A 27,666-nucleotide genomic window follows, 5' to 3' on the forward strand; every position below is an offset into this window, starting at 1 on the left:
TCATCATAGAATAACCAGAATAACTTTTTAAAATATGTCAGAATATTAACTCCCTTTCTCAAAACCCTCCTGTCAGAAAAAAATCTAAATTCTTTTCCATGTCTAACAAGGCTTTATACCATCTGACTTCACCAACTTTACCTCTCGCCATTGTTATGACCTCTCATCACACTGCCTTATTCTTCCTAAAATACCAGGTAAGTACAAAGCTAGAATACTTTGTGCTTGTTCTCCCTTCTGCTTGGAATGCTCTTCCCCAGATTTCTCCATTTCATGTAGATTTGTTATGTCACTTCCTTGGATACTCCTATCAGAATCTAACCCATCACTCTCTTTTTCTTTACATCATTTTTCTAATGTTATACAGCATATGTATTTGTTTTTATTTGTCTTTCTCCCCTCTCTAGAAGAGAAAATTTGTCTGTATTATCCACTACTACCACCTTGGCCTAGAAAAGTGCCTGGCTTCGTAGCAGGCACTAAAATATTTGAATGAATGAATGAAAGTCATTTCAGTAGCTGATTGGTGTATGCAGATTTGGGATTCTGGTCTTTCTGCCTCCAAGTCTACATTCTGTCCTTTATTTCATAATGCCACTCATTTCGTCATGGAAAGAAAAAGAGAAGGTCTGGAGGAAAGGGAGAAATATTGCAGGCACCAAAATGACAAGCTTGGTATCTCAGAGTTGGAATAGTGTCCATTATGTTGAGGGGGGGCACAGGAAAGATGGAAAGGTCGGTTTTAATCTCATCCCTTCCCCATTTAACGTGTGCAAGGCTCCTCTGCTTATCAAATTAAGTTCTCATTCCTCAGTGTGGCAGTAGGGCCCACATTATCTTGCCCTTATCTGGCTTTCTAGGTTCAGCTTTTAATCAAGTCAACTAGATTGAACTAGATCAAGTCAACAAGATTCCCGGATAGTGTCTTGGCATTCTCCCCAGTGTAAGATCCCCCCAAACAGACAGAGTAACCTCTTTCTTGAGACTTTAGTGCTGAAGGGATGAATCACCTGAAGCCTGGAGAAGCCCTGAACTACCTTCAAAGGATAAGACAGCATTGGCCAGCTACCCCCTGTGAGCACAGTTCACTAATTTGGGAACTGCCCCAGATATTTCCTCTGATCCTCCCCAGCTGCTAACTCATTTATCCCTTGGTCTTCTTTGGTTCCGATTTCAACCTAAAAACGTTCCCTGTTATCCCTGTATCAAAGAGGCTAGGACCTCTCCTGTTCACATGCCTCCTTTCTGACTCCGGGTCAGTTCTCCTAAGCTGAACGTTCAGCTCTGGTGACTGCATGGTGTAAGGTTTAGCACACTCACCCCTGAACATTCTCCTTCATCCTGGCTTGGGGTCTCTCCCACACTACCCTCCGACATGCACTTTCCTTTTGTGGTTAATTTGAGAAGATAACAGGAAAATTCCCAAGGCATTCCCAACTCCATCTCACATCTCTGCTTCAACAATTAGAATTCATTTTAAGTAGCGTGATAAGGCAGGGATTATTTTACTACACCTTGTATCCTAGTAGCCAGGACATAGAGGGTGATCAGTAAATATATGTTTTCCCAGTGAGTTAGGAACCATTGCCCGTAGGCAGTGATGAAGGTCAAAGAATAGTACCAACTTCTAATGATGCCCTGCAGCCGATTACACTAAGATGCGACAGTTTTCTCATCATCCAATATACCAATTCACTTTCAACAGGGTTTAGTTTTACTGAATTAAGATGAGGCAGATCTGCCTCATTTTAACCAAAAGTCTTTACTAGGAAATGTGGAGCTAAACCAAAGTGACTTTATAACTATGGATGAGGGAGGCTGTGTCACTCAAGGTCTAGAGCGAGGGTAGACACTGCCACGTTGATTAATTTTCTAGGCATCCTCCCAGGTAACCACACAACAGGACCATTAGAAGCAGCTCCCATGAAGTCATTGGTTACTACTGCTCTATTGCTTGAGGAGATCAGTAGTTACAAAGTCACTCATTCTCCTTTAGCCACAAAGACTGCTGACTTGAAGTCCTGTGGAATTTCTACATCACAAACAAGCCAGACAATCTTAAAGGAGAGAAGTCTGTGGTATGTGAAGGTGGGGATGAGGTGAAGGAGAAAAAATGATGTTCACACTTTCCTTGTAAATGCTTACATGTATACTAATATGATTTAAAGTCAGCTGGAGGAATTTTTATTTTTTTATTATGAAAGATTTCATACATACCCAAGAGTACATATATGAAAGATGTACAATATAAAGTATGAGTGTATATGTACCTATCACCCAGCCTAAGACACTATCAATAATTTTGAAATATTTTCCGCTCCCATTCCCAGTCTCCTTTCTCTTTCAAGGTATAAAGATTATTTATCCTTTTCTTTTAACTGCTGAACCTGAATGGATTGTATTGTGAGAGAGAATAAACCTCTGTGTGAAGCCTCTGAGGTCTGTTGTTTCTTATAGTTGTTTCTTATAGTCATAATGCAGATATTGATAACTTGAATTTAGGTGCTGCATTAACAAAATACTAAAACAAGTGGCATGGTGTTAACTTAGCAGGTCTGCAGTGGGAGGCAGGGACACAATGTGACAGTGGAAACCTGGAAGTCCCTATTATGTCACAGCAGAACAAGTGCTTAATAATAATAACGATGATGATGAAGATGATGTGTGCTTGATGTTACTGGCTGCCTTTGACAAGGCAGAAGAAAAAAATGAGCTTGGGATATAATCAGCCACTTTGTAAGGAAAAGGGAATAGAGAGAGTCTCAGGGAGAATCTAGAAATTTGGGGCATCAAAGGGCATAAGGGGCTGGAAAGGCCAACAACTCTGAGAGCCAAAAAGCAAGAGATAAGACCGAGAAGGGTTTTGAGCAACAAGAGGCCACTAAGACAGCCTGTGGCAAAGATCAGATTATGGGTGTTAACTTTATATCCTAACCTATTATTTCAAATAGCTGCAAGGCAGCTGCCATTAGGTAGAGAGAGAGGCCAAAGAAACAAATCATGCTCTAAAATTATCATTATTATACATGGAATTGACTACGATTTTGATGAAGCTATATTATCCAAGAAACCATAAACTTAGACTGAAAAGCTTTTGACTCCTTGAACTATGATGCCACCACCCATGGGAACCCAAGTTTGTTCTAACAGAAAATGAGCTCTAAAAGCTGTGCATCTCTAAATGAGGGTCTAACCTCCACTGCCTACTTCAAATATGAACCAGAAGACTGAAATGAAAGAAACTCCCAAGGAGTAGAGTTAGAGGTCATTAAGAAAAATAGAGAAGAACATTCCTACCAGGAAGCAGAATCAGGGCCTGATCAAGGAACCCACCCAATTCCCAGGGAAGAGGGCTTTCACCATGTCTGCCCAACAGGATTCCATAAATGCTATGGATCAGTGATGCTGTGCATTCTTCCTTTTCTGAGTGAAAGTGATTAAGGGTATCTTCCCCTCAGACCTGGATTGATACATTACACGGTTGTTTGGGCCCAGCCTCTGTTTGGCTTAGACTGTGCAGCATTTGTACAAGGCTTTAAAGAGCAGTATCCTAGAAACAAATTGATGAAAGAGCAAGAGATTCTGTTTAGTTAAAAAAAAAAAAAAAAAAATTATTCTGGTTATGTTCAGCAGACTGGAAAATACACTGAGTTAGAATCACTTTAAAAATATCAATTGAAATTCTAGATTCTGACTCAATGATGCAGGCAGGCCAGGGGCCATCACTATCAATGAATGGCTGAATTTATCTCTATGTAGTTGCAAAGAAAGATACCATTATCTACTGAAAACAATATCCAAAGACTTGTAAGTCTTACTAAAAATATTGTTTGATACTATATTAGTGAGCATAGGCTGCTTCAACAAGTAAAATCCAGATCTCAGTAACTTAACACACACACACACACACACACACACTCACTCACTCACAAAAAGGATTTACTTTTCACATACACCACGATCAAATGAGGGCTAGCCAGGTAAGAGAAATGGATTTGCTATATGTGATTTTAGTACTTATTTTTTATCACATTGAGATATCAGAATTGAAAACAAACTTATGGCTACCAGGGGGTAAGGGCGGAGAGGGATAAACTGGGAGTAGATTAGGATTGACATATACACACTACTGTATATAAAATAGATAACTAAAAAGGACCTACTGTATAGCACAGGGAACTCTACTCAACACTCTGTAATGACCTATGTGGGAAAAGAATCTAAAAAAGAGTGTATATATGTGTATGTATAACTGATTCACTTTGCTGTACACCTGAAACTAACACAACATTGTAAATCAACTGTACTCCAACAAAAATTTTAAAAAAATAAAGCAAATAAACTTTTTTTTTAAAAAAAAAGATATCAGAATTGTTTCAAATAAAAGGGTTTTCCAGCCCCCTCCCCTTCCCTATCACATACACATAAAGGTACCTTTGAAATCAATTAGTTCTATCTTCATTCTACAGAGTAGAAACTTAAGACAAGAAAGTTAAGTAAACACCCCTAAGTTAATTAGCTTGTTAAAACATGTTCCCTTCTAGTACTCCACAAGTTTCCTCTCTCCCTCTCCACCTATCTCTGAATAATCACTTGGAGCCTACCTCATCTTCCCCTGTAGAGCTGGACAGGAAATTTGTGTAACAGAACACATTTTTGGCACTATCAGTAGACTGAAGCCCTCTTTTTGTAGCCTCTCCTATATTTTTAAATCGTTAAAATCATATTTTATGTGTGACATTGTACATTGTGTTAACATTCTAACATTAAGTCCTCCCACGATCCTATAAACTCTTTTGCAAACATCCATTTAAGTTAAACAAAATGTATTAAGTGCCTGTCCTATGCTAGGTACTAAACTAGCTGGTGACAAATGATGAATAAGAGTGTTCATTACATTAAACTGCTGGAGATAAATTACACTGAAGTACTTCAGAACACAAGAAATACATGAGAAGAAAGAATTTTAGTATAAGATAGCAAATGCTAACTGCTGCATAATATTTAACCATGTGGATGAATCACAGTCTGCTTAAGCATCTCCCTATAATTGTGCATCGAGAGAGTATCCATTTTTGGGTATTATAAATAATACTGATAAAGTGATTGTCCTTGTATGTTTTCTATATGCAGGATTTTTCATTAGAATAGATTACTAGAAGTACAAATATTAAGTCAACATATTAACATTAAGGCTATTCAAGAATATAATAAAATTGTCTTCCAAAAGAATTATATGAATTAGTACTCCCACCTGCAGTATATTAGAACTTCTTAACTTCAGATCTATTAGCACTGAAAATTATCTTTTTGAAAACCACTGTTTATTTTATAGGTGAAAAATGGTATCTAATTTCAGTTTACATTTAACAAATGGACATTGATACTATTACACCTGATTTTGTTAGTTTTGGCTAGTGGTAAAGCAGCCCAGTTTTGAAAGTTCATATTTACAGCCTATACATACACAGCCTATATGATGCAACCAACATATATTTTAGGGAGTTATTTTTGGCTCTAGTTTCCCTATTGGATAAATGGGCAGGGAATCACAGTATCTTAGCATCAGAAGGGATATTGGCAGTCATTGAATCCAACTTCCACCCACTGCAGGAGTCCTTTCTATAACATCCCTGACAAAGGGACACCTAGCCACTGCTTGAACAGTTCCAATGATGATAATCTCACTGTTGGGTAGTTCTCTGATGATAATACTCTCTCTGTAACTGAGATAGAAATATGAAATTGCTTTATAAAGTTAAAAGGATGCTCTAAAAATTCAAGATTTTTCTAATTCATAGGTCAGATTAATCTGATGTTAACTTGTTTTGAAAATAGTGCCCTACTGTCAAAATCATATGATCTTGGGCTTCCCTGGTGGCGCAGTGGTTGAGAGTCCGCCTGCCGATGCAGGGGACACGGGTTCGTGCCCCGGTCCAGGAGGATCCCACATGTGGTGCAGTGGCTGGGCCCGTGAGCCATGGCTGCTGAGCCTGCGTGTCCGGAGCCTGTGCTCTGCAACGGGAGAGGCCACAACAGTGAGAGGCCCGCGTACCGGAAAAAAAAAAAAAAAAAAAGATATGATCTTGCATTTAAATAGTGCTTTATTATTTTAAAGATACTTTCATACCTCAATCACATTTAGTGATTTAATAGCAGTTTTTAGTATTCTGGTATACTTACCTCTCTTTAAATGCCAAAAATCCTAGCATCACTGTTGTCATAATTCTGTTTTTCTGGTATTAAAAAAATAAAAAATCTAAATTATTTACATCTTGAAATAACTATAATTCAATTACTCAATTTACTTAAAAAAATCACATATAATATGTGGTCTAGACAGGCTCCCACTTGGGCACACAGCAAAAAGAAACCAATTATTGCAAGAAATAATTCTTAGTCCAAAATAAAGTTTCTGGTCCAGTAGAATATGACTTTCAAAGTACTAAAATTGATATAAGTAACTCTGCACTGTAATCTCCAGCTATACATGATAAAACTAATGAAGATGATGAAAACTAGAAAAATTTTTTGAAACAAAAACTATATAGCTCTCTATAAATTAGAAAAAAAACCTAATCCTAGTCAAAAGTCAAAAGGTGCTTTATAAATATCTCTACAAGGTTATTAAACAAGAAATGGGATTATTCAAAAGAAGTCAAGGAAATACTGGGAAGTAGCATATAAGCTTCATTGTTCTTTTGACTAGCGTAGTATCTGAAACAGCTTCTTAGGTGGAAAATTATGCTAATAATATACTCTTGACTCAACAATGGCACTAACGACAATGCATTTTGATGTTTAAGATCATATTTTCTAAGATCAAATAATATTCCATTAAAATTTATCTGCGGGCTTCCCTGGCGGCGCAGTGGTTGGGAGTCTGCCTGCCGATGCAGGGGACGTGGGTTTGTGCCCCGGTCCAGGAGGATCCCACGTGCCGCAGAGCGGCTGGGCCCATGGGCCATGGCTGCTGGGCCTGCACGTCCGGAGCCTGTGCTCCACGATGGGAGAGGCCACAGCAGTGAGAGGCCCACGTACCACAAAAAAAAAAAAAAAAAAATTATCTTCCAGTTTATATTAAAAGGTTAACATATGTTTAACATTTTTTATAACAGCTTTATTGAGGTATAAATCATATAACATGCAATTAACCCATGTAAGGTGCTTTCCATGCTTTTTGGTTCATTCATGAAGTTGTACAACTATCACCATGATTAATTTTAGAACATTTTCATCACCCCCCCCAAGAAACCCTATACACATTAGCAGTCATTCTCCATCACCCACCCTTCCCCCAGCCCTGCCAGCCTTCAGCTACTACTATTAACCTATTTTCTGTCCATATGGATTTGTCTATTCTCGACATTTCATATAAATGGAATCATACAATATGTGATCTCTTGTGACTGGCTTCTTTCACTCAGGATAATGTTTTCAAGGTCCATCCATGTTGTAGCATATGTCAGTCCTTCATTCCTTTTTACTGCTGAATAATATTCCACTGTTTGGATATACCACAATTTGTTTACCCATTCATCAGTTGATGGCCATTTGGGTTGTTTCCACTTTTTAGCTATTATGAATAATGTTGCTCTAGACATTTGTGCACACATTTTTATGTGCACATAGGTTTTCATTTCTTAGGGCTGTACACAGAGGAGTGGAATTGCTGGGTCACATGGTAACTCTATGTTTAACCTTTTGAGGAACCAACAGACTGTTTTCAGAGTGATGGTGCTATTTTACAGCCCCACCAGCAGTGTAAGAGGGTTCCAATTTCTCCACATCATCATTAGTATTCATTAATATCTGTCTTTTTTATTATCACAACATCTGTTTTATAAATGGTACTTTTTAATATTTTGTAATAATTTAGACATTAAAATTGTTTTAATATATTAAATATTGTTTGCTGATTTTTGCTTTATGAATTCTGAACTCTTCAAATACTGATATTAATATATATTTCAGTATTAAACAAAACAGAGACCCTAAACTATCATTTTTGCACTGATTATTTCAATAAATAATTGCAAGTCCTCATAAAGCTTTACATGACAAATTACCTTCAGAGCTTAGTATTAGGTACAGCTTTTTCTCCACTTGTATATTTCCTTATACAAAAAAATGAGAGCTGTGTAACTCACTCTTTCTTTGTGCTGATTACTAGAAAGCTTAAAGATAGAACTTTTTCTTAGTTGGGAATCTTGCAAAACTTTAACTTTTATTTTAATCTTTTATCTTATGAGTCTTGTTTTTATATCTCTATGTTTAGTAAAAGGTAACACAATCCTTTTTAGAGAGAAAATAGGGTATAAAAAAGTAAACAAATACATATGTAGTATCTAGTAATTATTTAATAAAATGAGTCATGGTACCTGATATCTATAGTTAGCTTAAGAATGGGGGAGAGGGAGCTTCCCTGGTGGCACAGTGGTTGCGAGTCCGCCTGCCGATGCAGGGGACACGGGTTCGTGCCCTGGTCTGAGAAGATCCCACATGCCGCGGAGTGGCTGGGCCCGTGAGCCACGGCCGCTGAGCCTGCGTGTCCAAAGCCTGTGCTCCGCAACGGGAGAGGCCACAACAGTCAGAGGCCCGCGTACCGCAAAAAAAAAAAAAAAAGAATGGGGGAGAGGGGCTTCCCTGGTGGTGCAGTAGGTAAGACTCCACGCCCCCAATGCAGGGGGCCTGGGTTCGATCCCTGGTTGGGGAACTAGATCCCGCATGCATGCTGCAACCAGGAAGTCCACATGCTGCAACTAAATATCCCGCACACCGCAACGAAGGTCCTGCGTGCTGCAACTAAGACCTGGCGCAGCCAAACTAAATAAATAAGTAAATATTAAAAAAAAAATAGAAAGTTACTTTATATTTCTCTGCATTACTTTTTAAAGTCACATAAAAGAATTATTTGTCTATATGAAATTCATGCATTCTTCCTTAAAGAAAAAAAGTGAGTATCTATAAGTAGTTATAGAAATACATTTGGCATCCATTACTGGTGATACTGAATAGAATTTAGGTTTTTGGTGCCAGAAACTGTACTTACCTCTGAGTGATTTCTGTAAAGTTAAAAGTCCAATAATTTCACTTATTAAGTTAGGGGAAAAAATCATATGTACCTTCCAGACCTAGGTGACAGTAACAAAACAATCTAAACCAAATAGGAGAATTGAATAAAATTTTTAATACCTTAAAAGAACACTTCTTGGGCTTCCCTGGTCGCGCAGTGGTTGAGAGTCCGCCTGCCGATGCAGGGGACACGGGTTCGTGCCCCGGTCCGGGAAGATCCCACATGTCGAGGAGTGGCTGGGCCCGTGAGCCATGGCCACTGAGCCTGAGCGTCCGGAGCCTGTGCTCTGCAACGGGAGAGGCCACAACAGTGAGAGGCCTGCGTAGCGCAAAAAAAAAAAAAAAGAACACTTCTTGTACCCTCATTCTATTTCCACTCTATACTTGAGTATCATGAACACTTGGCAAAGTTTGGTCAAACTTGGCAAAGTTTGGCCATCACTATAAATTAATAAACATAAAGTTTGGTCCAAAGGGCCATCGCTATAAATTAATAAACATCACTAGGCCATAACTATAAATTAATAAACATCATAAAATGACTTAAATTACCATGTGCTAAGTGGCAGGACCTTGCAGTTGAGTAAGTATTAATTTTCCAGAATAGTAGGAAACCTTAGCAATTGTATAGTTTGCCTCAGTCATTTTACAGATGTGGGAAATGAAGATGAGGTGAAAGAACTTGCCCCAAATGTCCTAAGTTCACAGCAGGGTGGGAACTATACCCAAGCTGATTCCTGTTTCCACAATACCATGATAGTTCAAATCAAAGTTTAAAATGCATCTGATTTGCAGCTTTGTTTAAACCTTGAGTTTTAAAGAGCTGAACATGATATAGCGTAAAATAGCAAAAAGTTTTGATGCACGCACATTTTTAGCTAACAGCCAACTAGAATCCAAATAAAATAACAATGTTACTATCAGAGCAGATCATGGGCATATTATTAAAAGCAAGTGTAATGATGTCAACCTTAACGCTTTCTAGGATATTTTTAAAATCATAAGAATGCTATTAGATGGTATAGGGTCACTTGAGAAAATTACTTTCATACAGGCAAAGGAACAAACTTCTGGAAGAAGAGCTAAAGAGAAGTTCGATAGCTCTTTCTTATCTATTCCAATCCCTGAAAAGTGTGTGGAACACTAACTTCAGAAGTTGAAGATTACAGATGAAAAAAGGGAAGAAATAGTAAACCACACAGTCTGGAATCACAGATTGAGTTTTGGAAGATGGTTTGATCTTGAAATCTTTTTTACTGGTCCTCTCATGGTATTCATTGTCTTCTGATTAACTGAATTACATCTTCCCCTGAAATAAAATAAGTGTTAATCGTGACTTTTCATTCGTCGTTGTGTACAACAAAACGACATTGTATGGCACGTGGGGAGGACTGTATGTTTCACCTAGCTGACCCAGCTCACAGTCCTTCATAAAGAAATTTCCCTATGCAGATTTTCTGCTTACTGTATAATCCTAAACAGCAATATGTTACACCATATCATCTTGTCAAGCTAGAGAGGCAACTAGCTCAAGAGCAGATAATCCAAAGGCTTGGAAGCAGCCCATGAGGCGGCCTAATGTGGAGAGCTTTGTCCAAAGAGGGATGAGATCCCCAAGAGGGATGATACTTGCCTCTGGAAACGTAAATTAAAGCTAGGAAAATACATAGAGAGAGGCCATGAAGTAGAGCAGGGACAAGGTGGAAATAAGGATCCATGAGTAAACCAAAGATATGTGACCTAAAATTACAATAAAATTGAAACTCTGATATATACCAAGGTCTATGATATAAAAGTGATATAGAAAGTGAAGATAGCAGTTGGTAATGAGAAGAAAAATGAAGTGGAGAATAAACCAGGGGTCTATTATACTACAAATAGTAATAACACCATTTTTATAGCAGATAATCTGTGTCAGGGACTGTTCTAAATTTTATTTATTTATTTACTCGTATCAACTTCACAAAATCCCTATGGTGTAGACACTATCATTAGCCCTGTTAGATAGAAGAAAGAAACAAAGTTATATAGTTAGTAAGTAGATCTGTAATTTGAATTCAGGAAGTCAGAGTTCAAAGTCTGTGCCTTTAATTTCCATTCTATATGGCAAATCACTAAGGTGATGATCCATGAACATCTGCTAAGGTCTTTAAAGCTTCCCTGAATTCTAATTCTAATATCTGTGGGCCCAGTTATATTGGAATTCCTGTTCTTAGATTTCCATGGGATCACCTTTCCCTTACTGACTTATATATCTTTATAAAGCCAACTTCCCTGTATGCTCACTTGATGGAGTAAGAGCCAGCTTCAATTCCCTGCAAGGTGCTTTAAAAAATATTTTTCTCAGCGAGTGATGTCAGCAAAATGAGGGAATAGAGACCTCCAAAATTTATTTCCTCCATAAAAGCAATGAGAAAATCGGCAAAAATGGTCAGAAGCAACTTTTTCAGAAGTCTAAAAATTAACCAAAGGCTTGCAGCAATCCTGGAGAACTTAATACACACACACACACACACACACACACACACACACACACACACACACACACAAAACTGAAACTCTGCAAGAACACTGAGCATTGTAATATTTTAACTTGCCCTACCCTGCTTTCCTCAGCTCTGTGGTATTGCTGTGAAGAAATTGACAAACTAATCCTAAAATTCATATGGAAAATAAAGGGACTCCGAACAACCAAAACAATCTTGAAAAAGAAGAATAAATTTGAAGGACTCAGACTCACTGATTTCAAAACTTTCTGAAAAGCTAGAGTCATCAAGACAGCATGGTACTGGCATAAGGACAGACTTATAGATCAATGGAATAGAACTGAGAGTCTAGAAATAAACATATGTTTATGGTTAATTTTTTAAAAGGGTGCCAAGGCAATTCAACTGAGGAAGAATAGTCTTTTCAGCAAATGGTGTTAGGACAACTGAATAGACACATGCAAAAGACTGAAATTGGACCCTTATTTCACACCATATATAAAAATTAACTCAAAGTGGATCAAAAAGGAGCTAAAATTATCAAACTCTTGGAAGGAAACCTGTATAAATCCTTATGTTCTTGAATTAGGCAATGATTTCTTAGATATGATACCTAAAGCACAAGCAACCACTAAAGTGATCCTAGGAAGCCAATATCAATTGGACTTCATCATCATCAAAACTTTCAGTCTTCAAAGAACATCATCAAGAAAGAAAAAAAAACCCCAAAGTTGGAGAAATTATTTGCAAATCATATATCTGATAAAGTCTAGTAACCAGAATATATAAAGGACTCTTACAACACAACAAAATTAAGACAAACAACTTATCAGTAATTGAAAAATGCGCAAAGGACTTGAACAGATATTTCTCCAAAGATAATATACAAATGGCCAGCAAATGCATGGGCACTAAGTATCTAATGAGGGTCCCTGGAATACAAAACTTTATATGTTGTCACAACTCATTGCTGGAGGAACTAAGTCTTTTCCTATATGATTCCACTGGGGGACTTTTAGACACTTGTGCCTGGTTTCCTCCAAACTTCACCTCATACACCCTTTTCCTTTGATGATTTTGCTTTGTACCCTTTTGCAGTAATAAATCTTGGCTGCATGGGCACATAGATGCTGAGTCCTGTGAGTTGTTCTAGCGAATCATGCACGGGAGTGGTCTTGGGGCCCTCCCAACACAGAAGTATAGTAGTTTCCAGAGGGAAGTCCTTTTCCAGAATTTACTTTAATGTTTTAACTACACTGTATTTCCACTGATGAAAATGTACAAAGATAATGAATTATAATTTAAAGTATTTATGACTACTCAAGGAAGAATACTTATCAATCTAGCCAAATATCAAACAAAATGTTGCTTTCCCATGAATTTTCACCAAAGAAACTTGCTATATTGCATGCATCTAGAATGCCTGTATTTGAAAAGGATTCTGATCTATAGCTAATTTATATCTTCATTTACAATTTTTATATTGTTAAGTTATATATGAAAATCTTCCCTATGTGAGGTAAGGTTATAAAAGACAAGGATTGCCTGAGTAATTCTTCTGTACTTAGTACAGGACCAGGAAAATCCATGTGTAGATATAACCTCCTAAACTCATAAAATATTCCTCTGTTCTTTATTCATTCTTAATTGTTTTTGTTCACATAGGGAAACACAGTTTAAACTGTACTGGCATCTACATTTATTTCAGTGTCCATATTTCCTCACTACAAAGGTTAAGGCTGATAATTTAATTGGATTTATATCGTTGTTAATGGTGTAGTTGTATGCTCTACTTGGGAACAGTATTATTCTAGCTTGGAAACCAAGATCTTATCATGTTTGAGGACGAAAAGCATTCCTGGAACTTACAAAATATATATAAATAGTGAATGGAGAGAACAAACTTCTTTAAGTTCTCTTATCATCTGCTATTTTACATTGTTGCTATAAAATCTGGACGTTCAACATACAATGGACACCTGTTTTGTGAGTACCATTCACACGTGAATATAATTAATTAGAAAGGAAATATATAGTTAGACTTAAGTTTTCACTAGATTCTCTTTCATTCTAGGCAGTTGATCCATCTGTTGCCTTTTATTTATTTATTTTTAAAGGGATTAAAAAGAATTTAATTGAAGTATAGTCTACAAACACAAAAGTACACATATAATAAATGTATAGCTTGTTAAATTTTCATAAACTCAACACTTCCATGCAAGTAGCATCCAGATTAAGAAGTAGTACATTATCAATACCCCAGGGACGCCTTATTGTTTTTTTTTAACATCTTTATTGGAGTATAATTGCTTTACAATGGTGTGTTAGTTTCTGCTGTATAACAAAGTGAATCAGCTATACATATACATCTATCCCCATATCTCCTCCCTCTTGCGTCTCATCTGTTGCCTTTTAAAACTTGGTAGGAGCCAGAGAACTGAAATACAAATAGTTGAGCATTTATCCTCTTATTTCATGATTGCTTTCAGAGATAAGAGGAATGGTCAATTCCCAATTAACTCTTTCCTAGCCAGGTCCTTTTGTAGCATGACTAAGAGAAGCTGAAGAATAATGGGAAATTCTGGGCTTCTCCAGTATTATCAGGCTTCTAAAGATTCTGGAAACCCCTCTATCTGAACCCCATAGTCCATGCAATTTTTTAAATAAATATAGAGTAAATTATGAAAATCATATCATCCATTTGGTAAAGACCATTAAAAGTTTTTACAGACACTAAATATAAATAATATATGTACTCTGCCGTTAGGGTTGATAAGACAATAGGAGCTGTAGGTATCTTGAAATGGAAAGACAAGATCAGATTTTCATTTATTGTCTATTTTTAAATTCCTCCAGGATACAAAAGTGGACACACCTTGTGGGTGGTGTAAATATAATCTGCAATTCAGGAAAAATTGAGGCTGATGACCTTAGAGATGGTAACTGAAGCCATGAGTAAATGAGATCGTTTGTTAAGAGCACACAGAGAGGTAAGAGAGTCGGTGATATACACTTGGAAAAGAAACTTTTAAGGGATAGGAGAATCACTAAAGATAGGGCCACCATTTAAACAACAGGAAAACCCAGGAAAATATACTGGCATGGAAGTCAAGGGGGGTGGGTGATAGTTTTAAAAAGTGAGCACAGTTAGCAGTATGAAATGCCTCAGACATGTCTGCTACCAGGAGGCTTGATAAGGAGTCATTGTATTGTATTTGGCTATTAAGAGATAAACTGTGTCAGAACTCAGTGGTGGGGGCAGAAGGCAGCTGAAAGAGGTCGAGGAGTGAATAGCAAAGGCAGTGAGTGTATCCACTCTTTCATGAAGTTTAGCTGAGAAAAAGAAAGCTAAGGTAGTAGTTTTATGAGGATAGGGCAAAATAGAAGTTTGTTTTTGCTGTATTTTGGTGGAAGAGATGAGCATGCTGCAGACAAAGGACACACCACAGTCAGTGGAAGAGAGATTGGAAATATGAGAAAATAATTAGGAAATGAGTCCTAGAGGCAGCAGATAGACTTTGGAAGAAGTATGGGATCCTTTTACTTTAAGGCAGAAGGAGGAACGGGAAAGATTGATAAAGATGTGCATACATTTGAAGGCAAAAGGGAAGGCAGTTGGATTTCATACCTGAGGAACTCTTTGCTTTGTGAAGCAAAAATATTAACTAATTTTCTAAAAGTGACAACTTTGGACCAGAAGATGGAATTCATTCATTTATTCACTCAGCAGATGTTATTGAGCATCTTCTATGTGCCACCACTACATTAGGCACTGGGGTACAAGGACAAATTGCGGTTCTTACAATCTATTGGGGAAACAGCAAAATAAATAGATTGTACAATTAGCTGCCTTAGCAGAGGTTTGCATAGGTGCTTTGTAAGCATACAACAGATGCAACTAATTCTGGCTTTAGGGGGATCCACATGGAATAGTAGCCAATTAAGAACTAGGGAAAGGACATTCCAGACAGAGGGAGCAGCACAGGCGTCAAGGTATAAAGCAGATGATAGACACAGGAATCACATATATCATTGGTCTGGCTGCAGTACAGGGCGTAAGTAAGAACATAGCTGGAGAGGCAGGCACTGCGTGTCAGACAGGACCTTGTAAAACACACTGAGCAGCTTTGGTGAGATCCTTTGGACAATGCAAAGTCACTGAAATTTTATACACTGAAGTGTTCTTCACCTGTATTTCAGAATGATTGCTCAGAGAGCAGAGAAGAAAAATGAGTATGGTGAGGACAAGACTAACAGCTATGCTGTTGAGATTATATCTCAAGTCTACATTTAAACCTGGGAGCTCTATTTTCAAATGAACAATAACAAGATAGAGTTGTCGAAAAAGGCAACGAAACAGCTGGATAGTCTAGAACCTATGTCATGAGGAATGGCTAATGTAACTTAATATTTTAGCTTAGGTGGTAAAAAACGCTATGAGAAGACGGAGAGCTGTTTTCAAACCTTTGAAAAGCTGTCGTATAGAAAGAGTGTAGACTTCCTCTTCAGAGGATGGAACTAAAAGCAATGGGTTTTAAGGAAGTCTCAAAGAAAAAGAAGAAGGAACAGAAGTTTCAAGGAAGAAAAATAAGGAGTTGATGCTTTAACAAGCCTAAAAATTAGAATTGCCTTACAATCAAACAGAGCTGCCTCAGGTGCCTTATCTGGAAACGAAAGCATTATATTCAACAACTCTCAGATGCATTGCTAGAATTCTCTGTTTGTGGGAATAGAAGTTAAGTTTATTGTGTGTTTCAACAAGCTCTAGTCAGTCTTTCTGCCTGACTCTGAAGTATACAGTGCACTGTACAGGCATACCTTGCTTTACTGCACCTTGCTTTATTGCACTTTGCAAATAAATCTGTAGAAATTTTTCTACAAATTCGAGGTTTTGTGGCAACCCAACACTGAGCAAGTCTATCTGCACCATTTTTCCAATAGCACTTGCTCACTTCATGTCTCTGTGTCACATTTTGGTAATTCTTGAAAAATGTTTCAAACTTTTTCATTATTATTATTATATAATCTGAGAAAAGATTCCTTTCAAAATATTACTGCTCATTGACAATGCACCTGGTCACCTCAGAGCTCCAATGGAGATAGACAACAATTGGTTTTCGTGTCTACTAACACAACCCCCATTCTGCAGCCTATGGAGCAAGGAGTTATTTTGACTTTCAACTCTTACTACTTAAGAAATGCATTTCGTAAGGCTATGGGCTGCCATAGTGATTCCTTTCATGGATTTCGGCAAAGTAAATGGAAAACCTTCCGGAAAGGATTCACCATTTAGATGCCATTAAGAACATTCATGATTCATGGGAAGAGGTCAAAATATCAACATTAAGAGGAGTTTGGAAGAAGCTAATTCCAATCCTCGTGCATGACTTTGACAGGTTCAAGACTTCAGTAAAGGAAGTAACTTCCATCTGATGGAAGTAATGAGAGAACTAGAATTAGAAGTGGAGACTGAACATGTGACTGAATTGCAATCTTGCAATTGCAATTGTAATTACAATCTCATGATAAAACTTTCACAGATAAGGAGTTGCTTCATGTAGTTGAGCAAAGAGAAGTGGTTTCTTGAGATAGCATCTACTCCTGGTGAAGACTGCTGAAATGACAACAAAGGATTTAGAATAGTACATAGATTTAGTTGATAACAGTGTCAGGGACTGAGAGGATTGAGTCCAATTTTGAAAGAGGTTTTACTGTGGGTAAAATGCTTTCAAACACCATTGCATTCCACAGAGAAATCATTCGTGAAAGGCAGCGTCAATCCCTGTGGCAAACTTCACTGTGGTCGTATTTCAAGAAACTGTCACAGCCGCCCCACCTTCAGCACCCACCACCCTGATCGGTCAGCAGCCATCAACGTCGAAAGCAGACCCTCCACCAGCAAAACGATTCTGACCTGCTGGAGGCTCAGTGACGGTTAGCATTTTTTTAGCAATAAAGTATTTTAAAATTAAGGTACGGATATTGTTTTTTAGACATAATCCTCTTGCACTACAGTATAGTGTAAACATAAATGTAATATGCACTGGAAACCAAAAAATTCCCGTGACTTGCTTTACTGTAATATTTGTTTTATAGTGGTGGTCTGGAATCAAACCTGCAATATCTCTGAGGTATGCCTGTATATCCTTTTTTTAATCTTTCATTTTTAAAAACTGAAATATAATTGATGTACAATATTCTGTAAGTTATAGGCATATAATATAGAGATTGACAATTTTTAAAGGTTATACTCCATTTATAGTTATTATAAAATATTGGCTATATTGCTTGTATATTCTTAAAAAGCAATGTCTTATACACGGTGTAACTTAGAAGAATCCTGATATGTGGAAACTCAATTTCAGTCAAAACAGTGAAGCCAGCAGAAATATAAACAGCAGACTCAGCAAAAAGCTCTAGTTATCTACTAAAGAATCAATTATTTATGTATTCAGCATGGGAAGAACTGCAAATCATTCATTGACCTTTCCAGTCACCATAGTATCCACATGGTCAGAACCATTTTGACTATAAAGATTAACAATTCACTCTAGAGTGAAAATCCTTATTAACATTTACACAGGGAAACAGGATTAACATCTTCCTGGGAAGCTGTTAAAATAGGCTTTGATTGTATGTTCAGTGATCCTGTATAATCAAACTAGGAACTATTCCACCCAAATGATTTTTTCAGATAAACAAAGCTAAAGGAGGACGGCTAAGGCAAGTCCCTGTCGCAGAGAGAGGGGCTAGGGAGATCGGGAAAGAAACACAGGAAAATAATATTTACCATTTACTGGAATTTAGAACCAATTATGTGCCAAGCATTTCACTCAGCATTTTACTTACATTATATCTCTAAACCCTCACAAATCCCCTGCAAGATAACTACAGTACCACTGCTTCCCTTCTACAGAGGAAGAAAGAAATTGAGGCCCCAAAAGATTGAACCACAGTTAGGCACAAATGTGGTATTCAAATCCAAATTTGCAGTGACTCCAGAGTCTGTGGTCTTTCATCTCATCACGGCCTCTTAAGGGAGGTGGCATTTTGCTACATCTTGAAGGAGGCAGAACTGGAGTGTAAGAGAAACAATGTACTCCAAGTAGAGAACATGGTCTGAGGAAAGGAATGTGGGTGCCAGTGCTGCAGGGCTTCCAGCCAAGCACCCAGAACCATAAAGTTTGAAGTGATTGTCCATTTTCTGGATAAGAGACTACTGTGAGCGATGCTATTTTGTCTCAATTTCCTGCTTACCTTCATTGGCACTAGAAGTCCAAGCCTCCCTTTATCCCCTATTGCCCTGACTCTCATTCTCAAGTTGTTCTATGCATCCCCTTGTTGGCTCCAATCCCCAGTGCTAACTCCCTTCCTCTCAGTCCTTTCATTGAACCTCTGGAGACTCCAGATCAGTGATTAGCCGATTACCTTTATGGCAAAACCAGCCCTCAAGGTCCTCTACCTCCTCGCCTCACGTAGCTATGTCCTGACGACTCCAGCCCTCTTTCTGGCTCTTCTTCCCTTGACTATCGCTGTTGAAACTCTTCAGAGCTATATCTTAGACTATCTCTTCTTTTCACCCTGTGTATTCTCCCTGATGCATTTCATTCATTCACATGGTGTCATTTACCATCTCTGTGCTAATAAGTTCTAAATCCATATCTTCAATCCTGATCTTTTTTTTTCTTTCTGAGATTCATATATCCAATTGCTCTTTGGACACTTCCATTTGGATAATGCACACTGAAAATTGAATTTATATCCTAAACTTAAAACATATACCAAAATAAAGTTAATAAACATTAGATATTTAAATGTCAAATATTAAGCCATGTAAGTACTAAAGAGACGTGATGAATGTTATGAAACCCTGAGGTGAAGACAGTCTTTTAAACTATGACATAAGAAGCCATAAATAAAAGATAGGTCTGACAACATCAAAATAAACTCTATATACCAACATCATAAATAAAATGAAAAACCAAATGAAAAACTGGAAAATATGTGCATTGTCTTTCATAATTCACTGATCACTTTCCTGTCCTGTCATTTATAAGTATACACTTTCTAGCAATAGCAATGCTGGGTCTATCTTAGACTTCACCATGCATAACTATGAGGTAAAATGCCTTAAGTTTCATGACAGCAGAGGGATAACCACTTATTTGTTTGAATTCTAGCAATTACAAATCAAACTAAAAGAACAACTAAGGAAGCAAATATGCAAAATACACTCTTAATATGGGAAACATATCTCATTTTTACCTTTTTATTAAAGTTATATGTTTTCCTTTTCACCCTCCATATACAGAAACTTGGTACCTTTGTTTCCCATAATTCCAACAGCTGTTTCCCTACCAAGCCAAACCAATCAAAAACCTAGAAAAGTGAATAACATAATTTACAGTAAGAGGAAATTCTTAGAACTTGGAAGTAAAAAAAACAAAAGTTACCTGAGACCTTTCGGCAAGGTATGTACAGTGCTCACGGCTGGTCTTGTGGTAACCCTAGGTGAAAGATACAGAAGTAAAGAATCCAGCATCAGAGAAGATTTATAATACTAGCGAAACTACTGCTAAGTTAAGTTTATGTCGCTATGCTTTTTTAAAGTAATGTACAAAATAGTTTTGTAAGTATATTGTGAGAATTATATAGTAGGTTTGTAGATAACATACTAAAAATCATGGCAGTTCCAAAGGGACGTCTTAGTATAGAATAAAAACAAACCTTTGACTCTTGTTCCAGTCTCAGTGCAGAGTCTTTTACTTGATTTTCAAGACTCCTTTTTTCTTTCTCTAGTTGTTTAAGCAATGTATTTAAGGCTTCCTGAAAGTATAAACAGTAAATTTTTACATGTGCTCACATTCTAAATAACAATAAATATGACCACCAATTTCTTCATTGACAAATTCCCTCTCCTCTGTATCAGTCTGTGATTTCAGAAGTCTTTAATATGTACCTTTTCAGTAATAGTAATAGTAATAATTACAATATTCATTGAACCCTAGCAATATGCCATGTGCTAAGTGCTTTCCATAGATTATTTCACTTAATTCTTATTATAGCCATGGAGATGGCTAATATATTTATTTCCATTTTATTGTTGAGAAAACTGCTAGAGGTTAAATAACTTGCCCAAAGGCACAGAGCTAATAAATGGTAGAGCTGGAATTAGAATCCAGGTAATCTGACTCCGAAGACAACACACACTAACAATTATTGTATGTGTATTCATAAGATTGTTACCAGGGTAACAAAAGCAGAGTGTTAGAACAGGCGATAAGGTTGATAATGAGGGGAATTGTGAAAATATTGTACAGTAGGACAGTTCTGGAATCTAAGACATCAATCCATCACAAATACCCCTCATCACAAATAGCTGAAGCCGAGTAGAGAAGAAGGTCAGCCAAGTGCCAGAGCAATAATGCACTACACTGATTTGGTTTAAAATTTTAGATCCTAAACTAATAACTGATCTTTTCCAGTAACTCCAATTATTTCCCATATTCTTACATATTAGATTTTAAAATCGCCAAGTCAAATTCTACACAACTCCTGCTGGTCATGATCTAGGTCACCGAATTTATTTAAAAGACACATTCAAATAAAAATGGAAGCTGCCGATTTAAATCTCCACAGAGCAAACTGCAAGCTATTTTAGAACGCATCCCCTTCTCCTGAAACACAGCTCATTCTTGAAAAAAATTTGCTTATTCTCTCTTAGATACTTGTTAATAACTATTAGAAGTGTAAAAATTGTATTAATAGGAATAATTAGGTCAGCTGAAACAGGACAATTTCTAGTCTCTAAAAATAACAGCAGTGATAAAACAAAAATCCTTTGGAAGTGACAATTCTCCACTATGCATATGTGCATCCCTGTTAAAACATGATCAGTGATGTTTCTAAGGCAGGCATTATTTGTCTTCAAAAATTATGCACTGGCGTCCTGAATGGTTTTCAATCCCCCTCCCCCAAATACAAACTTGCTCCAGAAGAAAATCAATGAAAGCCCTGTAAATACAAGAGGATAAGCCGACTGAGTTCGCTATAAAAATCAAACCCTTATGAAATAAACCGATGCTCAAGGATGACAGTTTTTGAAGGGACAATCAGGGAGTGATGGATATAGTTCAAAATTTTGCTGCATAGACCCTTTCTCCAAGGATTCCAAGCTTAGCCTTCCATAGTAATATGCTTCACTTACATCATTTGTTAAATACATTTTTAGAGATGTACAATAGGATCTAATCATTTTTAATATTGAGTCAATGGGAAAATGCACTCCAAATTCTAAAAGGAATTAATTTACAAATAAACAACTGGAATAAAATTATTTTTATATTAATGAGATATGGTCCAAAACTGAAGGAGATATGGTCCAAAACTCTAGAAGCTCATACAAGAAATGTAGATAGGAAAGACATAAATTCAAGAGCTGAAGCAAAGTATTTGAGCAATAAATAAGAGGCAAGGTAAGATCACTAGGGAAGGCCTTGGTTAGCAAAGGCTTGGTGTATGCCAGTTTCGGGAGTCTACACACTGGGAGCTATTGAAAGTTATTAAAGAAGTGACATGATGAAAGCAGAGGTTTAGGAATATTAATCGAGTGGCAGTTTCTATGACAAAAGGATGATTTCTGTTACTTGTTGGTGTGGATTTGCAGTTTTAACCCTTGAGGTTTAAGCATTTTTAATCTGCTTTCTCTGTGTTAGAATATATCTTGCTGCTATTCCCATGCAGACTGGATTCCTTGTCTTGTCTCCTAATTTTACAATTCATTTATTTATTAAAAGATTTTCATCAAGCACCTCCTGTGTGTCAGGCATTGTGGTAGGGATACCACAGTGAGAATTACAAACCTAGGCCCTATCCGCACGAAGCTCAGAGTCTAATAGGGTGCCTATTAAACGACCAACGTGGTTTACATTGGTGAATGTTACACGTAAGCTGGAGAAGAATCTGTATCCTGCTGTTGTTGGATGGAATATTCTATAACTGTCAATAGACTGAGTTGATTGATAGTGATGTTCAGCTCAGCTATATCTTCATTGATTTTTCTGCCTTCTTGATTTATCAGTTGCTGACAGGAGGTGTTACGTCTCCAACTTTAATAATGGATTTGCCTGTTCTTCCTCCAGTAATTCATCACATTTACCATATAAGTGTTCCTATCAGTTTGTGTTTGCGGCAGCTTCTGTTCCAGGTTAAGCAGATCTCGGTAACTGTCTGGATTTGTCTATTCATACAGATTTTGGGGGGGGAATTTTTCCTGCAAATTCAGATTTCTAAGGAGTCAAGAAGAGTCATTGATTTTCAGGTTATCCACCTTTTTCTGTTATGACATGATTGATGACTCCCAAGCACTATACATATTGGAGCTGAAACCAGAAGTCACAAACTTCTTGAACCTCTTTTCTAATTGGAATGGAAAGAGTCATTCTCCAAATCAGTGGCTGCATACCTTATGTTGAAGACTTGTTAGTCTGCTCTAGCAGTGATACCACATCTGGCAAAACAGTTGGTGCTACCAATTGGTTAAGTCTGCAGTAGCCTACAGTCTCTCTCCAAGATACACCTAGTTTATACAGGGGTCAGACTGGCAAATTAAACAGAGCTATGTTAGGCCCTCTTCCTTGGGATAACAAATTGTTCTTGTTTTACAATTTTGGCCCTGGGTGGGGAAGGCACAATTTCTCACATTTCCATTAGGTTTTCTGCACCATGATAGCTTTTATTTCAGAGATGAGGGCCCAATGGAGGGTTAACTTCAACTGCCAAGTATATCTACTTCAATTACTTAGGGACTGGAAAAATTATCACTGTGGGAGTAGGGGAGTCCGTGGGCACATTGGGTCCAGTGTGATTTGGACTTCAAACACAGATTGCCATTCTGGGGATCAATGTCAACTCAGACCTCGAAATGTCTGGTTATTTCCTTTCCCACAGTGTGCAGTCACCTGTAAAAGTGGTCAGAGGTCTGTTCAGGGGAAGACTGGAGATATTGTCATGATATGTACTTGGACTGATGCTGTGGGGTCCTTCCTTTTAGGAACCCAGCCACTTCTTTGGTCTATGATTTCTGGATCGGAAAATTGGTTCAGGTCTGGGAAATGAGCAAACAACTATGTCTTCTATTGGGTTAACAGTCCTCAGCCTCTACTCCTCCATTCTTAATTTCTTTTAATTATAGCTGTTGAACAGCACCATCATGAATTGGTTTGGCAGCCAGGATTGGAGGTGGGGCAGCTCCTGAGGCTGGGGGGAACTGCTTGCCTTGCTGGAGAGAGGCCTGTCGAGCAGCTTCCAGGACAGTGAGTGCTCTAGCCCTTACTAGAGCTAGAGGTGGGCCACCTCTGCCCATCCAGAGGGTCCAGGTGGAGTTGTAGAGCTGACATCATCACGAGCATCCATCCAGCTGTCCTGTCACAGTTTTAGGATCCCTGGTTATCCCCATCAGGGCCCTGCCCTTCACATAACAGGCCTGCTTGGACTGGGTATTCAAATGCCTCTGGAGCTCTGCAACCCTCACAATCGGGTCTTCAGCCTCGCTGTTCTATTGTGGCTGCCCTTTCACTACTGGTACAGATGGCCTCTTTAGAAGCTACCACAAAGGCTCTCTGCTGTTCACTCTTAGATATTAAGTGCTTGCTAACTATTCTCAGCCTCTCATTATCCTTATGAAGGATGACAATACAATTGGGCAATAATCCCATATTTTCCAAATGCCTGCATCATGGCTTCTTCCACAGTATTTCCCTACATGAGAACATTTTCCAAGGTCACCATCAGTGAAATCTTTAGCAACGCAACAGCCGCACTGAGCCAGGATCTACTGGTGCCACATCTACTAATCAGGACAGCCCCTACTGCCTGCTACATAGTGGGCCAGTGCCAAAGCCCATCTAACCTCCTGTTTTCTCATGTCACTCCCAGTACCTCTAGTTGTAGATGTGGTCTTCTGAGAAGCAGATAACAAGATGGGGTTAAATGTGAGAAGATTCTATTATTAGAAATGTCTGTGTGAAAGGAAACAGGGAAGGAACAGGAGAGGGCTGGGAAAGTAGTCAACTGTAATGCAAGTCTGATCCCCAGTGAAGGGGAGAGGGAGAGAAGGTCCTGGAAGTGGAAGCATCCCAGGCTGGCATGCAGCCTAAGGAAAGTCTGGCAAAGCCAGCAGGGAATCCTTAAGCCAAAGTCACTGACAGTGGGGTCCCATATTTCCTAGGACTAGGTCTGCCTTTGTATCCCCACTGCACCTGATCATGAGCCTGGAACAGCCTATGGGAGGTGAGGTCTTGATGAAAAGCAGGGATGGATTTCGAGCCCAACACCAAGGGTCCTCAGTCAGTTAACCTTCCTGTCCTGGGAAGTCTGTGAGGTGCATTCTCTGAGTGGACAGACTGACTGCTTTTCTTAAGGGCATTTCAGTTTTTCAAATGAAGAATCCTCCAATCTCCTACTCTTTGAGGGTTAATCCTAGCTGCTGGTTTTCTGGGAGTAGGGCAAGTTGGAGAGAGCTGAGAGTTCCATTATCCAGATCACATATTTTCATTTAATTATATTATTTTAGACCTGTATCTCACTCTCACCCCCATCTGTGCCTGAAGGCCCAAAGTCCAAAGCTACTGCAGCTTAATTTTTTTCCAGAAAACAGACAACTGACTGAAGGAGAGTATCCTGGCACATGGGGTGGCAGAGGGGTCCCAGTAACTAACTGCTCCATGTACGTATATATGTTCAATTAATCTCTCAGTTTCCAGCTCCATCCTCACCTCCACCTTCTTCAGCACCTGGTGCTGCCAAGTTCTAAGGCACTAAGTGGGTCTGAAGAGTGACTGCTCTAATTTCACTGATATTCCTCTCGGCAGGCACTTTGCTGTTTCTTCCTCAACTCTAAGTCAATGACTATGCCTCCAACTGAGGCTCTTCTAAAATTTGTTAATACATTTGTCCAAACGCATAGAATGTACAACACCAAAAGTAAACCCTAGGGTAAACTATGGACTTCGGGTGATTATGATGGGTCAATTTAGGTTCATTTTGATGAATGATGTTGATAAGGGGAACAGCCATGCATGTGTGGGGTAGAGGGTATATGGGAAATCTCCATACCTTCCTCCCAATTTTGTTGTGAACCTAAAACTGCTCTAAAAAGTAAAGTGTTATGCAAGTAAATAATTTTAAAAATTGCCTAGAGAGAAAATAGAACACATTTTGGATTTTGCAAAACTACATTAGTCATTAAGTACCTTGGACCATTAAAAGCAATAGATTTGTGATTCCAATTATAAAATTATTATACACATCAGAAATCCTTTAAAAATTATAAAACCATACTATAATAACCTTAAGGTTCATTCTAGAGTTTGATTCTTTATTTTACTTACTTCAAAATAAACTAGTATTTAAAAACGATTTTATCATAGGCACATAGTCTTTCATCCCATCACTTCCAGTTCATTAGAAGACCCACAACTTAAAGTTCTTGGTCTTCCCAAGGAGCTGGTTTTATCTGATTATATAATCAGTCATCATGTACTAGAAAACTGCCTAAAAAGATATCCTAAAGCTACAGCTAAATTGAAGACACCACTAGAAACTACCCAGCCCACCCCAAATCACGCACACACAAAATTAATTCTTACTATCACGGAAAAGCTGTTCTGTTTTGTTTTTGAAACTAAACAGATCTTAGCATTCCAAACAGTATCATACTTCACCTATATTCATGTCTTAATTTGCCTGTAAAAAGTCACATTCCAACAGGAGATTGAAACAACAGGGAAAGAATAAGAAATTTCAGGATACTATTCACATACCTGAAATCAAATATACTTAGATTTTTGTAAAGTCCCTTTCATCTATACCAAGTGGAAAAGAAGCTCTATTAGCCACTTATTTTTTTAAAACAATCGCAATTACTATACTGAGGAACACATAAAAACTACAAGCTTAAAAAATCACTCTATTGAATGCTTACAAGAGAAAAACCTGAGAATACAATTAATCACAACTCCTAGATATGCTGTACCTCTTAGTGAAAGCAATTGCAACAATGAATGAGCACGGCGTTCTGCATGCTTAAATGACAAGCGCCCCCTGGTGGACAACATTGTTATTAGATTTATATATAAAATCTGTAACTTTTCTCTGATTTGAAGCTACACCTGTCTCCAAATTAACCATTCTGATCTTTGGGGAGAACACGAATCTGGTGATGCCTATAACATAATACCTCATATTGATTCTACAGACTTAGTTTTCAGCTAATTGAACCTTTCTTTAAATACCTTAAGATTATATTTATAAGGACGTAGTAAGGATTTGAATTTCGGCAAATTGGCTTTCTAGCAATTGATTCTCTACAAATTGACCAAGAGTCCTGCAGAGAACATTTGAGGTGAGACTAAATGTCTTCCCTCCCTTGTGCCTCCCCCCACCAGGCCGTCTTGTTGGCTTTAGGAGCGGGATCTCCTGTGCTCTAACCATCTGATTGACAGAGCATGTGTGCTGGTAAGAGGTTTCCTTGAAGGGTCCAAGTTGTCTGGATGTAGTGGAAAACAAAGGAGAGTACACTGATGGAAAAATTAGAAGCAGAGACAAATAGGGGTGCTATGGTCTGAATGTTTGTGCCCCTCCCCCAAATTCACATATTAAAATCCCAACGCCTGATGTGATGGTATCATGGGAGATGCTTAGGTTATGAGGTTTAAGCTCTCATGAATAGGATTAATGTTCTTATAAAATAGATCCCCCAGAGCTCCCTTACCCTTTCCACCATGTGAAGACACAGCAAGAAGGCGTTGTCTATGAACCAGAAAGCGAGCCCTTACCAAGCACTGAATCTGCTTGTGTCTTAATCCCGGACTTCTCAGCCTCCAGAACTGTGACAAATAAATTTCTGTTGCTTATAAACCACCCAGTCTGTAGTATTTTTTTTTTAACAGCCCAAACAGACTGAGATAAGGTGTCACTGATTTTGATTCCAGATGAGTCAAGGACCAAGACTCCCGCTGTCATAAAGTTGACCACAGGGAAATGGTGGAAGTTGGTGATAAAGACTTTATAGTAACTCTTGTCACAAGACATGCTGTCTTGCACA

At 38.1% G+C, this 27,666-nt stretch overlaps 1 protein-coding gene across 5 annotated transcripts in view; it reads right to left on the reverse strand.

Annotated features, from left to right (window-relative positions):
* SOHLH2 (spermatogenesis and oogenesis specific basic helix-loop-helix 2) overlaps window positions 1-27,666 on the reverse strand; it is a 96,286-nt gene that overhangs the window by 43,752 nt on the left and 24,868 nt on the right. For all 5 annotated transcript variants that reach the window (XR_009536803.1, XM_060129298.1, XM_060129297.1 and 2 more), the window contains 2 exons: window positions 20,289-20,387; window positions 20,015-20,068 (listed from right to left, as the gene is read on the reverse strand). Coding sequence is in view for 4 of the 5 variants with exons in the window: in XM_060129298.1 (XP_059985281.1) it covers window positions 20,015-20,068; window positions 20,289-20,387 (153 nt within the window). In the remaining variant the exon portion in view is untranslated. The remainder of the gene's footprint in view (window positions 1-20,014; window positions 20,069-20,288; window positions 20,388-27,666) is intronic.

Source organism: Lagenorhynchus albirostris, chromosome 18 (genome assembly GCF_949774975.1).
Source record: "Lagenorhynchus albirostris chromosome 18, mLagAlb1.1, whole genome shotgun sequence".
In the NCBI taxonomy this organism is placed as follows: Eukaryota; Metazoa; Chordata; class Mammalia; order Artiodactyla; family Delphinidae; genus Lagenorhynchus; species Lagenorhynchus albirostris.